A 17,739-nucleotide genomic window follows, 5' to 3' on the forward strand; every position below is an offset into this window, starting at 1 on the left:
TCTGTGTACTCAGTATATCTTTAGTGTGATTTCAGAGCTTATGAAAAAGGCTTCACTTAATAAGAACAAGCATACAATCTGGTTTCCCTCACTACAGGTATGATCCGAAGGAGAACAAGTGGACTCGGGTAGCTTCTATGAGTACCAGAAGACTAGGTGTGGCTGTGGCTGTGTTAGGAGGGTTCTTATATGCTGTAGGTGGCTCTGACGGGACATCTCCACTCAACACAGGTTAGTCCCTCCCAAAGGCAATCATTTACCCAAAAGCAGAACGTTTTCCTGGAGAGTCCTCCTACAAAAAGTGTAGAAACTCCAGGTTATCCTGTAATTTACTAGGAAAATGCTTGATTTTCCCTCCAGCAGAGTGCAGCTCTCAGCTCTTCCTCAGCTCCTACTGTAGTCATATTCTGAGTACATTCCCCAAATATTTGTTTCTTCCCCTGCTTTACAAGCTGCTGGAAATGTATAATGAATTTTAAAAACTACTTTCTTATATACTTTCTCATATAAGTAGTTCCTTTTCCTCCATCACAACTTCTCCTCAAAAAAACCCACAACATACTCTATATTATAATCTAAGAATAAATAAAAGCTTAGAACTACAAATTCGTTTGTTTGGGTTTTGGTTTTGTTTTTGTTTTTGTTTTTATGACAGGGTCTTGCTCTGTCACCCAGGCTAGAGTCCAGTGGCATGATCTTGGCTCACTGCAACCTCTACCTCCAGGGCTCAAGCAGTCCTCCCACTTCAGCCTCCCGAGTGGCTGGGATTATAGGTGTGTGCCACCAGGCCTGGCTGATTTTTGTATTTTTAGTAGAAATGGAGTTTCGCCATGTTGCCCAGGCTGGTCTCAAACTCCTGAGCTCAAGTGATCCACCCACCTCAGCCTCCTAAAGTGCTGGAATTATAAGCGTGAGCCACTGCACCTGGCCTGGTTTGTTATTCCTTTCTATTTAGATATTATGGGTATTTTTGCCTAAGGATATTGTCGATATGACAGTCACACCAGATTCATTGTCACATGTCTTCTCTTCAGAAGTTTAAAATGCACTATGCTATAGGGAAGGGAATATAGGAGTACAGAAGTTGTCTGATTATGATAATAAATTATTAGTACTGAATGATGCTTATTGATCATGTAGTCAGGCTCCCCATTGAATGATAAGGAGAGTGAGGCTGAGAGTCATGTAGCTAATTAGTCATTTAGTTAAAACTAGAACCAGAGTATCTGGATCCCAACACATGCCCTTTCCACTGTACCATACCTAGAAGAAACCAGCCCCTGATGAGAGTATATGTGGTATTGTCCAGAGGTATACAAATCCTTCTCAGAAGCAAAAATCAGATCATGTGTTGAAAATATGTTATCACAAAATATCAGTGGCTATAAAGAAAACTGGAGGTGAGAGGAAACGGTTGAATGCTCACTTACTGGTTTTTCTTTTCCCTACAGTGGAACGTTACAATCCTCAGGAAAACAGATGGCACACTATAGCCCCTATGGGGACCCGGAGGAAACACCTAGGCTGTGCAGTGTATCAGGACATGATCTATGCTGTAGGAGGTAGAGATGACACTACAGAGCTGAGCAGTGCTGAGAGATACAACCCCAGAACCAACCAGTGGTCTCCGGTGGTGGCCATGACATCACGCCGTAGTGGAGTAAGTGGAGTTATGGACACTTAGGTTGCTTCCAAATCTTGGCTATTAATAGTGCTGCAATAAACATGGGAGTGCAGATATCTCTTCAATATACTGATTTCCTTTCTTTGGGGTATATACCTAGCAATTAGATTGCTGGATCATATGATATTTCTATTCTTAGTTTTTTGAGGAACCTCCAAACTGTTGTACTAATTTACATTTCCACCAGCAGTGTAGGAGGGTTCCCTTTTCTCTGCATCTTTATCAGCAATCATTATGGCCTGACTTTTGGTTAAAAACCATTTTAACTGGGGTGAGATGACATCTCATTGTAATTTTCATTTCCATTTCTCTAGTGATCAGATGTTGAGCACCTTTTCATATACCTGTCTGCTATTTTTATGCCTTCTTTGGAGAAAGGTCTATTCAGATCTTTTTGCCCACTTTTTAATTGGATTATTTGATTTTTTTCTGTTGAGTTGTTTGAGCCCTTATATATTCTAGTTACTAATCCCTTGTCAGATGGGTAGTTTTCTCCCATTCAGTGGGTTGTCTTTTCATTTTGTTGGTTGTTTTCTTTGCTGTGCAGAAACTTTTTGACTTAATGTGATCCCGTTTGTCTATTTTTTCTTTGGTTGCCTGTGCTTGTGGAGTATTACTGAAAAAAATCTTTGCCCAGACCAATGTCCTGGAGAGTTTCCCCAGTGTTTTCTTTTAGCAGTTTCATTGTTTGAGGCCTTAGATTTAAGGCTTTACTTCATTTTAATTTGATTTTTGTATATGGCAAAAAATGGAGTCTAGTTTGATTCTGCATATAGATACCCAGTTTTCCCAGCACCATTAATTGAAGAGATTGTCCTTTCCCCAATGTACATTCCTGGCACCTTTGTCAAAAAAACAGTTTGCTGGAAATGTATAGGTTTATTTCTGGGTTCTCTATTCTTTTCCATTGGTCTATGTGTCTGTTTTTATGCTAGTCTCATACTGTTTTGGTTACTGTAGCTCTTTAGTATAATTTGAAGTCAGATATAATTTGAAGTCAGATTCCTCCAGTTTTGGTTTGTTGCTCAAGATAGCTTTGGCTATTCTGGGTCTTTGTGGTTGCATATAAATTTTAGGATTTTTTTTTTCTATTTCTGTGAAGACTGTCATTGGTATTTTGGTAGGGATTGCATTGAATCTGTAGATTGTTTTGGATAGTATGGACATTTTAACAATATTGATTCTTCCAATCCTTGAACATGGAATGTCTTTTCATTTTTGTGTGTCCTCTTCAATTTCTTGCATCAGTGTTTTCTAGTTTTCATCATATTTTTCACTTCTTTGGTTCAGTTTATTCCTAGGTATTTTATTTTATTTATAGTTATTGTAAATAGGATTACTTTCTTGATTTCTTTTTCAGATTGTTTGCTGTTGGCATATAGAAATGCTACTGATTTTTGTATCTTGATTTTGTATCCTGCAGCTTTGCTGAATTTATCAGTTCTAATAGTTTTTTGGTGGAGTCTTTAGGTTTTTCCAAATATAAGATCATATTGTCTGCAAAGAAGAATAACTTGACTTCTTCCTTTCCAATTTGAATGCCCTTTATTTCTTTCTTTTGTCCTATTGCTCTAGCTAGGACTTCCAGTACTATACTGAATAATAGTGGTGAAAGTGCGCATGCCTGTCTTGTTCCAGATCTTAGAGGAAAGGCTTTCCGTTTTTCTCCATTCTAAATGATGCTACTGTGGGTCTGTCATATATGGTTTTTATTGTGTTGAGGTATGTTCCCTCTATACCCAGTTTTTTTAAAGGTTTTTATCATGAAGGGATGCTTACTTTTATCAAATGCTTTTTCAGCATCAATTGAAATGATTGTTTGGTTTTTGTCCTTCATTCTGTTGATGTGATGTACCACACTGATTGATTTGCATATGTTGAACCATTCTTGCATCCCTAGGATAATTTCTTCCTGGTCATGATGAATGATCTTTCTAATGTGTCATTGAATTCAGTTTGCTAGGATTTTGTTGAAGATTTTTGCATCATTGTTCATGGAGGATATTGGACTGTAGTTTTCTTTTTTTGATGTGTCTTTGTCTGGTTTGGGTATCAGGGTAATACTGGCCTCCTAAAGTGAGTTTGGAAGTGTTCCCTCTTCCTCTATGTTTGGAGTAGTTTGATAGGATTGGTATTAGTTCTTCTTTAAATATTTGATAAGATTCAGCAGTGAGGCCATTGGGTCCTGGGCTTTTCTTTGTTGGGAGATTATTTTTTTTTCTTTTCTTTTCTTTCATTATACTTTAAGTTCTAGGGTACATGTGCACAGTGTGCAGGTTTGATACATAGGTCTACATGTGCCATGTTGGTTTGCTGCACCCATCAACTCGTCATTTACATTAGGTATTTTTCTTAGTGCTATCACTCCCCCAGCCCCCCACTCCCCGACAGGCCCTGGTATGTGATGTCCCCCGCCCTGTGTCTAGTGATATCATTGTTCAATTCTGCTGGGAGATTTTTTATTACAGCTTTGATCTCATTACTTTTTTGTTTTGTTTTGAGATAGGGTCTGGGTCTGTCGCCAAGGTTGGAGTGCAATGATACAGTGTCGGCTCACTGAATCCTCCACCTCCCAGGCTCAAACCATCCTTCCACCTCAGTCTACCCAATAGCTGGGACTACAGGTGCACACCACCACGCCCAGCTAATTTTTGTTTTTTGTTTTTTTGTTTTTTGGTAGAGTTGGGGTTTTGCCATGTTGCCCAGGCTGGTCTCAAACTCCTGGGCTCAAGCGATCTATTCACCTCAGCCTCCCAAAGTGCTGAGATTATAGGCATGAGCCACCACACTCAGCCTCATTACTTGTTATTGGTCTGTTCAAGTTTTGGATTTCTTCATGGGTCAATCTTGGTAGGTTGTATGTGTCTAGGAATTTATCTGTTTCTTCTAGATTTTCCAATTTATTGGCATATATTTGTTCATAATAGCCTCTAATTATCCTTTGAATTTCTGTGGTATCAGTTGTAATGTCTCCTTTTTCTTCTCTGATTTTATTTATTTGGGCCTTCTCTCTTTTTTCTTAGTCTGCCTAAAGGTTTGTTGATTTTGTTTATCCTTTCAAAAGTCAACTTTTCATTTCATTGATCTTTTGTGTTTTTTTCACTTGAATTTCATTAATTTCTGCTCTGATCTTTATTGTTTCTTCTCATTTTGGATTTGGTTCTTTTCTAGTTCTTTAAGATGCATTGTTAGGTTATTTGAAGTTTTTGTACTTTTTTGACGTAGGCTCTTATTGCTATAAACTTTCCTTTTACTTTCACTTTATGTCCAAAACTACTTTATAGGTTTTGGTATGTTGTTTTTCCATTTTCATTTGTTTCAAGAAATTTTTAATTTCTTCATTTCTTCATTGACCCACTGGTCATTCAGGATGCTTTTACGTAAATCAAGCCCTGCTAATTTGACACTAGAAAATAATGAATTTCTTTTGATTATTTTTATCTCATGTAGTTTAAAATTTTTGTGTCCAGTCATATCTTTAATTAGAGAATAAGTTTTTAGGATTTCTCTTTTTTTTTTTTTTTTGAGAAGGAGTCTCACTCTGTCACCCAGGCTGGAGTGCAGTAGCACAATCTCAGCTCACTGCAACTTCCACCTCCCAGGTTCAAGCAGTTCTCCTGCCTCAGCCTCCCAAGTAGCTGGGACTATAGGCACGTGCCACCATGTCCAGCTAACTTTTGTATTTTTAGTAGAGATGGGGTTTCGCCATGTTAGCTAGGCTGGTCTCGAACTCCTGACCTCAGGTGATCCCCCGCAGCCTCCCAAAGTGCCGGGATTACAGGCATAAGCCACTGTGCCTGGCTTTTATGATTTATCCTGTATCCATTGCTTTTCTGAAACAATCTCCCCAAATTATCTACTACCTTGCCTAAATTAATATTAGATCTATATATTGCAACCTAATGTTTCTAGCTAATAGTCTAAGTAGTTGGCATACTAATACAAATGTTTAGGCAAAAATACATCTGGCCCCACCCCCAGTCTCCACAAACTAGTTTGAGTCTATCCTATGTATAGTATAGACCAGATGAGACTCCCCTGTGACATGTTCTAGACCATGGATGGCCTGTGACTACAAGAGACTTCCGGGTGAAGTATAGAATTCATCCATCTTGGAATGTTTGCTCAGAGCAAAATGTAACCCATTAACCACTGATCACGGCAGGAGTTTATCGAGGCATCCATAACAGGAAGGAGAAGCAAGCAGTAGCTAAGCACTCCACAATCTGAGGATAAAAGAGAGTGAATTCTGGTTGGCATAAATCAAGGAACACCACTGGAAGGTGTCAGCAAGTCAAAGCCTTCACATATCAATGGCTTTTTGTTACTGACAACTAACAGCATCTTAGTCATATTCCTGTTAAGTGTTTGCTATGTGTTGGGAAAGCAAAAATGAGTATGACATGATTCCTCTCCTTTAGTAGCTCCCAATTTAGTGAAGGAAATTGAAATGTTTACAGCTAACTATAATAAATAAACCCTACAGTGGTGTTACGTATTTTATGGAAGAACATAGGAGAATGCACTTACTGCTTTGGGGAAGTAAGAATGAGTTGGGGCAGTGAAGAGACTACCAAAGACGATCACATGTAAGCTAGCTCATGAAGGAAGAATAAGCTTTTCTAAAAGACAGAAAACAGTAGCCAGGGCCAGGTGCGGTGGCTCATGCCTGTAATCCCAGCACTTTGAAAGGCAGAGACAGGATTACTTGAGCCCAGGAATTTGAGACCAGTCCGGGCAACATGAGACCCCATCTATACAAAAAATTTAAAAATTAGCCAGATGTAGTGGTGCATCCCTGTAGTCCCAGCACTTTGAAAGGCAGAGACAGGATTACTTGAGCCCAGGAATTTGAGACCAGTCCGGGCAACATGAGACCCCATCTATACAAAAAATTTAAAAATTAGCCAGATGTAGTGGTGCATCCCTGTAGTCCCAGCAACTTAAGAAGCTGAGGTGGGAGGATCACTTGAGCCTAGGAGGTGGACGCTATCGTGAACTGTTTTTTTGTTTTATTTTTTGAGCCTGTCACCCAGGCTGTAGTGCAGTGGTGCGATCTTGGCTCACTGCAACCTCCACCTCCCAGGCTCAAGTGATTCTCCTGCCTCAGCCTCCTGAGTAGCTAGGACTACAGGACTACAGGTGCGTGCCACCATGCCCGGCTATTTCTTTGTATTTTTAGTAAAGACGGTTTCACTATGGTGATCTGTGATCCTGCTACTGCACTGCAGCTTGAGTGACAGAGTGAGACCCTGTGAGTGAGACAGAGGGAAAAAGAGAGAGAGAGGGAGAAAGAGAGAGAGGGGGGCGGGGAGAAAACACCAGCCAGGGAACATGTGCAAAAGTGTGGAGGTGTGAAAAATGTATGTTATCTTCAGGGACTAGCAATTAATCCAGTTTTACTGCAGCATAGGATTCATTAGTAGGAGTAAAGGGAAACTATAGGCGGTGAGGCTCAAATAGTGGGCTAAGATAGATTTCTGGAGGGCCTGAGTAACATAATAAGGACTTTAAACTTTTCCTTAAGTAGTAGGGAGGCTTAGAAAGTTGTTTTGGTTTTAGGAGATTTTTTTGAGAGGGTCCCACTCTGCTGCCCAGACTGGAGTGCAGTGGCACAATCTCAGCTCACTGCAACTTCGACCTTTCAGGCTCAAGCCGTCCTCAGCCTCCAGGTAGCTGGGACTACAAGTGTGCCTCACTACACCCAACTAATTTTTGTATTTTTTGTAAAGACAGTCTCACTATGTTGCCCAGGCTGGTCTCGAAATCCTGGGCTCAAGCGATCCACCCACCTCAGCCTCCCAAAGTAAGAAAGTTTTTAAAGAGGAAAGTGACAATATGATTAGATTTCTGTTTTTCTGTTTTACTTTAGTTTTGTAGAGATAGGGGTCTCACTGTATTGCCCAAGCTGGTCTTGAACTCTAGGCTTCAAGTGATGCTCCCACCTGGGCCTTCCCAAAGTGCTGGGATTACAGGCATGAGGTACCATGCTTGGCCTAGATTTGTATTTTTAAAAGAGAATTTTAGTAGCAATTTAGAAAGATTAGAGCAGGCAAACACCAAAAGAAGTGAGAGCAGTTTGAAGGTTGTTTGCTCACTCCTAGTGAGCAGTTTTTTTTTTTTAATTTAAGAAATACATGTTTTCGATTCTGTGTGAATATTCTAATTGAATATATAATTTTATAGTTCCCATAATTTGATAGACTTTTGTTGTTATATCTTCCCTCTGTGTTTCAGTAAACCAGAATATAAGGCCATAAAGAATTATCTTTTGTAAACAGATTTATCTAGAAACCAGTCTATAATTTCCTTAATGATTGTCTAGTTTCTTCAGCAGCTTACTATATTTTGGTTTTGTAGGTTGGCCTGGCAGTGGTCAATGGACAGCTCATGGCAGTAGGAGGTTTTGATGGCACAACATACTTGAAGACCATAGAAGTTTTTGATCCTGATGCCAATACATGGAGGTAACTTTTAAGCTGTGTAGCAAATCACCTTACTACTGACTTGGAAATCATGGGCTTGAGATAGCCCATGACCATCAGAACTGGGATGGTCAGTACACTGGAGTACTTTGAAGAGGGCTGAAGTTACACATATTTATGGCTCATTTTGACTTGATTGCTCTAAAGTGGCTGATATATTACAAAATTCTCCTTTTCAGTAACTGTCCAGTTTTATAATTAGAGATGGGTAAAATAGGGGAAAAAATATCCTTCCTGGTCCAATCATGTTCAGCTGAGGAAACAAAAGCACTGAGAAATAAAATGACTTGCCTAACTGACTTAGTGACAGAGTTAGAATTAGAACCTAGGTCTGGCTCCAAATCTGTCCATGCCATTTTTTGGTGTTCTTGTGGGAAACCTATGCTTAGGAAAAACAAATTGCAATTACTTTTGAAAAATTAATGTTTAAAAAAAGAATATTTCATTTTTAAACCCATTTTAACTTTTAGGGAGGAGGCTACATCTTATTTAAGAGAGCTTAACTTAAACTTCATATCTAGGTTTAATTTTACTTTACTTTTAAATCCTCAATTGTCTAATAAAGCTTTCCTAAGTAGTTAAGTAGTTTTTATAATTTCACATAAATTAGGTGACTTTTACACTTATTTTAAATATTCAAAACCTTTACAAACTTAGCAAAATTCTCTTAAACCTTTAAACTTAAAATAATTAAGTCTAAATCTTTACTCAATCATATTTTATACTGGAATCACAAGAGTAATCTTATAGATGCTCTAAAAAGCCAAATTCTCTTAAACAGTATAAGAACTTAAAATGCCAAACATATAGTTGATTCTCAAACTTTAAAAATAACGGTACTATGGGTTTGATGTATGGCATATCTGTACTTAATTCTAAATACTAGTCTTCTAAGAAAACAGTTTTGCCTTCTAAGCAATTTGGGATTTCCTTCTCAATAAAATGGGCTTACTTGCCTAAGCAAGTTTAGGGTTACCATCTCAGTGGCTAAGGTTGCACATCAACCAGAAATATCAGGCTGGACATGTGAGCTGAGGAGCAGACATTCTGGGAAATTTTTCTTATGACCATGAAGGATAAGCTGAGCTCTGTTTTATTGTTACTGTTCTAAAAGAGGCAGTCTTGTAGTCCATTCTTACTGTGTTTCTAATACATTTCCTAATTTTAAGCCTGCAACTATCCACCTGGGTTTTTTCATCACCCTATTAGATTCAACTATAGTCTATCTCTAGGAAAGCCACAACCTTCACAGAGATTTAAGTGACATGCTTTGGATCCTCCATATGTCTCACAGCTCCATATGACTCAGTGGTCACAAACTAAAGTCAAGCTAATAACAGCATAGTACTTTTTGCTCTTACATCACATTTTTACAGTCCTGTTCATTAAGTAAAGATTTACTAATGGCTGGGCATGGTGGCTCATGCCTGTAATCTCAGCACTTTGGGAGACCAAGGTGGGCAGATCACCTGAGGTCAGGAGTTAGAGACCCCCTGACCAACATGGTGAAACCTCGTCTCTACTAAAAATACAAAAATTAGCCAGGCATGGGTGGTGGGCACCTGTAATCCCAGCTACTTGGGAGGCTGAGGCAGGAGAATCGCTTGAACCTGGGGGGCAGAGGTTGCAGTGAGTGGAGATTGGGCCATTGCACTGCAGCCTAGGTGACAGAGTGAGACTCCATCTCAAAAAAAAAAAAAAAAATTTACTAAGTGCTCTGAGCCCTGGGGATACAAAACTACACAACAACAACAAAAAATTCCTGCTGAGCGCACGCCTGTAATCCCAGCTACTAAGGAGGCTGAGGCACGAGAATCTCTTGAACCCAGGAGGTGGAGGTTGCAGTGAGCTGAGATCACACCAGTGTACTCTAGTCTGAGTGGCAGAGCAAGGCTCCATCTAAAAAAAAATTTCTTGCCCTGCTGGAGCTAACCAATTGTATTGAGGGAGACTAACAGTACCATACCAGTAGATGGAAGTGCTATGGCAAATATCAAAGCAGGGGAGGAGGCTAGGGAGTACAGGGAGGGGAATCTGTTTTTAAAGGTGGCCAGGGAAGGCCTCATTGGAAAGGTAACATTTTAGCAAAACCTAATAACGGTAAAGGATAGGTAATGGCAGCTTTGGGCCTCTCACTGGCAGGATATTTTCTTCCATATACAGCTTTCTATTTTTACTAAGAATTTTGAGTAAGCATAATTTCTGAAGACAGCCAAATTTACTGTCACTTAATCACTATAATCTTATCTGAGGACTTCTTAGTAACTGTCACTAAATAGAATTAGTAATAGATGACAAAGTAATAGTCATGAAATTCTTGAGGATCATCTGTTGAAAGAGTAATAACTAAATATTTGCAGTTACATATCCCAGACTTAAAAACCAACTCAACCTCATAGCTGATAAGGGTCTAGTATTCTTCTCCATGGAAGGTCCTTAATTTTGAAGATGATCTTGTCACAAACTAGGTGCGACTTTACTCAAATCCAGTTTTGTTCTATAAAAGACTTGAGGAGGCTTACAGAGTACATATAAGACAAAGGGATAAAAATAAATAAAGAATTTTAGGCAAAGGGAAAACATAGGTGGGACAATAATATAGCCAGGGGCAAAATTACAAAAATGTAGAATATATAATTCTGTGTAATTGTTAGAAGTCAGTGAGGTATAAAGTTGTAAAGTTCTGATGCAAAAAGTGAATATGATGCTCTCTTATTCTTCACACAGCCTCCTATGAGAGCATGTCAATCTCTGAAACAGTCCTGCTACTCAACAGTGCTCAACTGCAGCTTCTAATTTTTAGAATGAAGACAGTATTAGTGTGAAGCTGAAAATATTAGTTGTAATATAAAACATAGAAATGTGTTAATAACATCTTAGTTGTGGAAGAAATGGTGCTTTTTTTCCAGTTAGAAAATATGATTATGTTTCTCTCTTTGCAGGTTATATGGCGGGATGAATTACCGTCGGCTAGGGGGTGGTGTCGGAGTTATTAAAATGACACATTGTGAATCCCATATTTGGTGAACACAGAGAAGACAGAGTCTTGTACATATTCCTCTGTATTCTGGGGAGCTTTGACCTTGGAGCTTTGTACAGCTTGAGAAAACCTTAGAACAAATTTTATTATTTGCCGGTGCCTCAACATATGGAAATACAAATGAAAGTACTTCACCTGCAAGATGCACAATAATTTTCAACTCTGTGCAGAAGAATATTTATTTTTGGTTTTAATTTATCATGGTTTTTTGTTGTTTTCGTTTTGAACTTATCCTTCCTCCTACAAAAAAAAGAAAAGAAGAAAAAAATTCCAAGCAGCAAAACTTACTTTGTTTATAAGGTATTGATTTAGGTTTGAAAATACTATTTAATAAGGGCATAAGGGCTATATATGATTTGGCTGTTATATCTAGACACTCCATCCACGTGATTCCCCTAACAAGGATTACCAGGAATTAAGGTAGGTATGCAAAATGTATTAGCTAGCCATTATTCTTGCACTAACCACCAGAACACTTGAAAATCTAAAAAAAAAAAAAAAAAAAAAAAAAACCAAGAAAAGGCAACATCTCATTTTAAATAGTACAATTCAGAAGGGATACTAAATCAATAAAAACCAGGACTCAGACACTACAGTTTTCATCAGTGTAATTTTATGTCTTGTTTCTATATGAATTTGTTTATTTAGTCTTTTTTTCATAATATTCTCATAGAGTTTCTGCTAGATCTAGAGCTCTGCTCAGTGCCTCTTATAAAAACAATATATGTCTCATATGCTGTCTTGAGAATCCAAGAGAATCACATGCAACTCTGCAACAGTTTTTGCTCAAAAATGTTACCAACTAAAGCAACTGTCCTTCCTGTTTCCTTATTGCTACCAAGGACCAGCAGGGAGAAATATCTTCTCCCAGCAGTGAATTCTGTTATGCAATTTATTCTTGATGCTCAGGCCTAGTTAAGCTGAGGCTTACCTTTAATAACAGCCTCCAAGGGAATGAATTATTCAGTTCATGTAATAGCACACATTAAAGAGTATAAAATCAATTGAGGCATTTTATTAATATCTTGGTTCTTTTATACAAACAATGTATCATTATCTTCATTCTATAAGACCATTGTTACTATTTCTCTCAAATTGCACTTTCTGGTAAAAAGTTAAAAATTTTTAGGAAAAAACATAATTTCAATGGTTAAAGTTTTTTTTCCTCATTGTATTCATAGACAAATTTTTTTCAATATATTTTGCAAGAAAAATCTTTGAATAAGACTAACTGCATTTAAAAGGAATAACCTCCTTTCCCCAACTACAAAGATGTTTGGCAACTTTGTGTTTACATTTAAAGATCATTTGCACCTTTTTCAAGGAAAAAAAAAGTATTGAGTAAACAGTTGTTTACATGTATCATTTATGCTTTTTTCTAGCATGTATAACTTTTTTAAATAAAGGTAGTATTTACCATTAAAAAATTTTTAGCTAATGCTTTTTATCCTTGTACTTTTGTTATTTAATTTGGAATTTCTGTTTCTATATAATTTATTTTACCTGTATGTAAACTTACAAGTGCTTTCAACTTGAAGGAATAAAAGGATTGCCAGCTAGAATTAATAGGAATTTTCATTATCTATTTTTATATGTTATATTACCTAACCTATAAACTTATTTTCTAGGTAGAACTTAGAATCATACAATTTTGAGCTGGAAGGACTCTTTAACAATCATCTAGTCCAAACCTATTTATTACACTGATCCAAGTCTGAAAACCACAGAAGTCTGCCTAAGAATAAATAGTTAATGACAGAACCAACATTAGAAGTCAGTTTCCTCAATTCCCAGTCCATTCTTCCTTCTATGCCACACTGCCACTGCAGGTTTACCTGAAACTAAATATAATAAAAGACCTTAGGTATTTTAACTAAGTCTGGTATGAACATGTAAAAAGTATAAAAACTTTTATGAGATCCTTACTGTAGTACATCATTAACAATCAGTCTTCAAGGCAAAACCATGTATTTCCCAAGACTCTACTATTTCATACATCTGAGGCAAAAGAGAGTGATAATAGCAAGAACAAAACTAGGGATTAGACTCTCCATTAGTCAGGAAGTCCCCAGTGGGAGCAATTCATACGGCACTGATTCAAGAGTAGAGACCCAGGAATTAACAGCACTGGCCAGAGTCTTCATTGGAGACTGTTAGGGGTTTGTTTTCCCCCTCCAGTGAAGGCACTCCACTTTTATTATTGATTGAAATGTATTCTGTTAAAGGTGTTGCTGTAAAATAGAATGTTTATTAATTTGTGTGCATAGTTTTTTCCACAACTCAAGTTTGGAATAGGGGTTGGGTTGGCAGTCATTTTCGTTTCATAAGTAAGTCTACTGAAGCTTAGAAAAGTTGAAATGACATGGTAGGAGCTGAACCTTAAATCTGTAGCCCCTGATTGTAAATCCTTTGTGCTCTATACACATTCCCACATTCCTGTTTTTGATTGCTTCCCAGTTCTCTTCCATAATGTTTTACCTCTAGATACTCACACTGCAGATAATACTTCTTGACTACTGTGTAAAAGGGGTCTTTCCCGTACAAGATGTGAGGGAGTAGGGGACGAACCTTTCAAACTTTGTGTTAACTGGGGAAACAGATGGGCAAAGAAAAAATGCAAGAAGGAAAGAAATATAGAAGAGGAGAGAAAGCAGCAGCAGGAGGCAAAAATGACCCACTAAACCTGAGTGTGTCTGCCCAATTGTGAGAAATGGCTCTGTAAATTGCTTTGAGGGCCCTGCTGGAAGTGATGGAAAAGAATGGTCCCAAGAAATGACAAAACTCTTCAACTAAGTTGTCTTACATGTCCTTTATACTGATCTTTCAGTTATTTAGCTGTGTAAGGTTAGGAACTTAGATTATTTTAAATGTAAAAAAGAAAGGATGGTTATTCACTGAACTATCATAAAATATTTGGGGTTATTCCAGTAACAGTAACCTACTAATACCCCTATCCTAGAAAGACTGTTTAAGCCCGAATTCCTAGGAAAAGAGGACACATATCTTCAGTGTGAATTTAGATCAGTGAACCCTTGGACTTCTCCTAAACAGGAACAGCCCCTGCTTTCAAAAAGCTTAGTTTTAAGCCTTGGTTTCATCAAGCCTCTCGATCAGTGGTTCTCCAAGTATGGTCTGTGGACCCCTGAGGTCTCCCATATCTTTCTTTTTCTTCCTCTTGTTGCCCAGGCTGGAGTGCAATGTTGCAATCTCGGCTCACTGCAACCTCTGCCTCCCAGATTCAAGCGATTCTCCTGCCTCAGCCTCCTGAGTAGCTGGGATTACAGGCATGTGCCACCAGGCCCAGCTAATTTTTTTGTATTTTTAGTAGAGACGGGGTTTTGCCATGTTGTTCAGGCTGGTCTCAAACTCCTGACCTCTGGTGATCCGCCCGCGTTGGCCTACCAAAGTGCTGGGATTACAGGCGTGAGCCGCTGCACCCAACCAAGTCCCCAATATCTTTCAAAGTATCCATGAGTCGAAACTTTTTTTTTTTTTTTTTTTTTTGAGAGGGAGTCTCGCTCTGTCGCCCAGGCTGGAGTGCAGTGGCTCAATCTCAGCTCACTGCAAGCTCTGCCTCCCAGGTTCACGCCATTCTCCTGCCTCAGCCTCCTGAGCAGCTGGTGCCCGCCACCATGCCAGACTAACTTTTTTATATTTTTAGTAGAGACGGGGTTTCACCATGTTGGCCAGGATGGGCTCGATCTCCTGACCTCTTGATCCGCCCACCTCAGCCTCCCAAAGTGCTGGGATTACAGGAATGAGCCACGGCGCCCGGCTGAAACTATTTTCTTAGTAAAACTAAGTTTTCTGCCTTTTTTACTGTAGTGGCATTTGTGTTAATGGTGCAAAAGCTATGGTGGGTAAAACTGCTGGTGTCTTAGCATAAATCAAGGCATAAATCAAAGCATAAATCAAACTGTACAACTAGACATGGTATTCACCACCATAGACTTGTAGGACCTTTTTTTTTTAAAACATGTTTTTATTTGAGACAGAGTCACGCTCTGTCACCCAGGCTGGAGTGTAGTGGTGAGATCTCTGCTCACTGCAGCCTCCACCTCCTGGGTTCAGGCAATTCTCCAACCTCAGCCTCCCAAGTAGCTGGGAATACAGGCGTCCACTAGCACCCCCGGCTAATTTTTTAATTTATTTTTCGTAGAGACAAGGTTTCGCCATGCTGGCCATGCTGGTCTCGAACTCATAACCTCAAGCGATCCGCCCACCTCAGCCTCCCAAAGTGCTGGGATTACAGGCATGAGCCACTGTGCGTGGCCTGGATTTTTAAAAATTTGCTTAAAAATGTCCTTGATGAAGCAACAAAAATTATTAATGTACTAAATCTCAACTTGTGGACATACATCTTTTTTCAATATTTTATGACAAAATGGGAAGTATGCATAAAACACTGCTGCAAACCAAAATACAGTGGTTGTCCCAAGAAAATCTTTTGAGATTGTTTTAAGATGCAAGCTGAACTACCTACTTTTTGAAAGAATGACACACAAATTGAGGTCATTTAGACTTGGGTGTTGAGCAGGCATTTTCTCTCAAATGAACAAAGTGAGGCTATCATTTCAAGGAACACAACTGACAGTACTTATTGTCAACCATATTCAAGAGAAAAATTACAATTTTGAGAAGGCTATGTCAACTATGAACTTGACAGCTACTTAAAAACTTTTCTGATGAAACTGGTGATGACATCGATGAATGCCTTTTTAATTGTATAGTGAAGCGTGTCAACATGTGGAAGATCTGTATAACTCATGGAATCAGTTTTTCTAAATGATTAATGCACAGGTTAAGATGTATCCAAAGCACAAGACAGACCAACAGATCTTATGGGAACAATATGAAAGGTCTATTGATATGGTTTTAGATTTCAGCAGTCACTTGTCAAGTTTTAATGTAATATCAAGAGTATCCATAATTATCAGAAAAGCTCTTAAAATCCTCCCCCTTCCAATTTCATATTTGTGTAAGCCATATTTTCTTGACATACTTCAACCAAAATAACATTGCAAAAGATTGAATGCAGAAGCAGGTAAGAACTCAATTGAGTTCTAATAAGCCAGAAATTGAAGAGTCATACAAAAATGTAAAAGAAAACATCACTAATTTTTTTGCTTTTGAAATAAAAAAAATTGTTTTAAAAATGATAGCCTGGGCCAGGCATGGTGGCTGATGACTGTAATCCCAGCACCTTTGAAGGCCCAGGCGGCAGATACACTTAAGATCAGGAGTTTGAGACCAGCCAGGCAAAAATGGCAAAACCCTGTCTCTACTAAATATACAAAAATTAGCTGCGCATGGTGGTACATGCCTGTAATCTCAGCTCCTTGGGAGGCTGAGGCAGGAGAATCCCTCGAACCTGAGACACAGAGGCTGCAATGGGCCGAAATCATGCCACTGCACTGCAACCTGGGTGACAGAGTAAGATTTCGTCTCAAAAAAAAAAAAAGGCATGTAAATAGGTTTATTTTTGATGCACTATTTTTTTTAATTTCTCTATTTTAATTTCTAATATGGTAAATCACTAGATATAATGCATGTAAACAGAAGCTCTTTGTGTCCTCAAGTTTTTGAGGCTTTAAAGGGATCTCAAGGCAAAAATGTTTGAGAACTGCTGCTCTAAATCTTCCAGTTTACAGGAAATACAAAGGAACAGAGGAATGTGTTAACTTCATAGCAATTCAATGAGCAAAGTTCAAAAGTGCGAAACTTTACAAGACAAATAACTTCGCTTCTCCAAAAATTGAACTGCAAGAAAAGAAAGTGGAGAGGGAGAAACTGACAGAATAAAAGGAATTTAAGACTCATATCATCAGCCTAGAGCGGTGGCTCATACCTATTAATAAAATCCCCCAGCACTTTCAGAGGGCAAGGTGGGAGAATCGATTTAACCCAGGAATTCAAGACCAATTTAGGCAAATAAGAGAGACCGTCTTTACAAAAAAATATACATATATATAATTTATATATATAATACATATAATTTATATAATTTTATGTATTATATATAGTTTTTATATGTTATATATACATATATATTAGCTGTGTGTGTTGGCACATGCCTCTGGTCCCAGATACTTGGGAGATTGAGGTGGATTACTTGGGCCAGGGAGGTCCAGGCTGCAGTGAGCCATGATCACACCACTGCACTACAGCCTCCTTGACAGAGCAAGGCACTGTCTCAAAAAACGTCAACCAGATATGAGGGCGATCTGACTGTGACATCTGTCACTCTATTGATCGCCAGGGTTGATTCGGCTGATCTAGCTAGCTAGGCAGGAGTCCCCTTCCTCCCTCACCACTCCATGTGCTTCCCTCTTGAAGCTGTGCACTCAGTGAAAGAGGATGCCATCTTCAGTCAAGGGTATACAAGTAGCTGCACTCCCCTGCTAGAACCTCCAAACAAGCTCTCAAGGTCCATTTGTAAAAGAACGTAGGGTAGTCAAGCTTCCAAGACTCCAGACACATCTGAATGAGTTGCTGCATGTGGCAGTCTGCCTTTCTTTAAAAACAAACAA

At 38.6% G+C, this 17,739-nt stretch overlaps 1 protein-coding gene across 2 annotated transcripts in view; it reads left to right on the forward strand.

Annotated features, from left to right (window-relative positions):
* Window positions 1-11,730, forward strand: part of LOC105484443 (kelch like family member 20) — a 61,541-nt gene extending 49,811 nt beyond the window's left edge. For both annotated transcript variants that reach the window (XM_011746033.2, XM_011746031.2), the window contains 4 exons: window positions 98-231; window positions 1,452-1,660; window positions 8,045-8,151; window positions 11,112-11,730. In XM_011746033.2, coding sequence (XP_011744335.1) covers window positions 98-231; window positions 1,452-1,660; window positions 8,045-8,151; window positions 11,112-11,196 — 535 coding nt within the window. In that variant the 3' untranslated portion in view covers window positions 11,197-11,730. The remainder of the gene's footprint in view (window positions 1-97; window positions 232-1,451; window positions 1,661-8,044; window positions 8,152-11,111) is intronic.
* Window positions 11,731-17,739: the final 6,009 nt, after the last annotated feature.

This window comes from Macaca nemestrina, chromosome 1 (genome assembly GCF_043159975.1).
Source record: "Macaca nemestrina isolate mMacNem1 chromosome 1, mMacNem.hap1, whole genome shotgun sequence".
Lineage (NCBI taxonomy): Eukaryota > Metazoa > Chordata > Mammalia > Primates > Cercopithecidae > Macaca > Macaca nemestrina.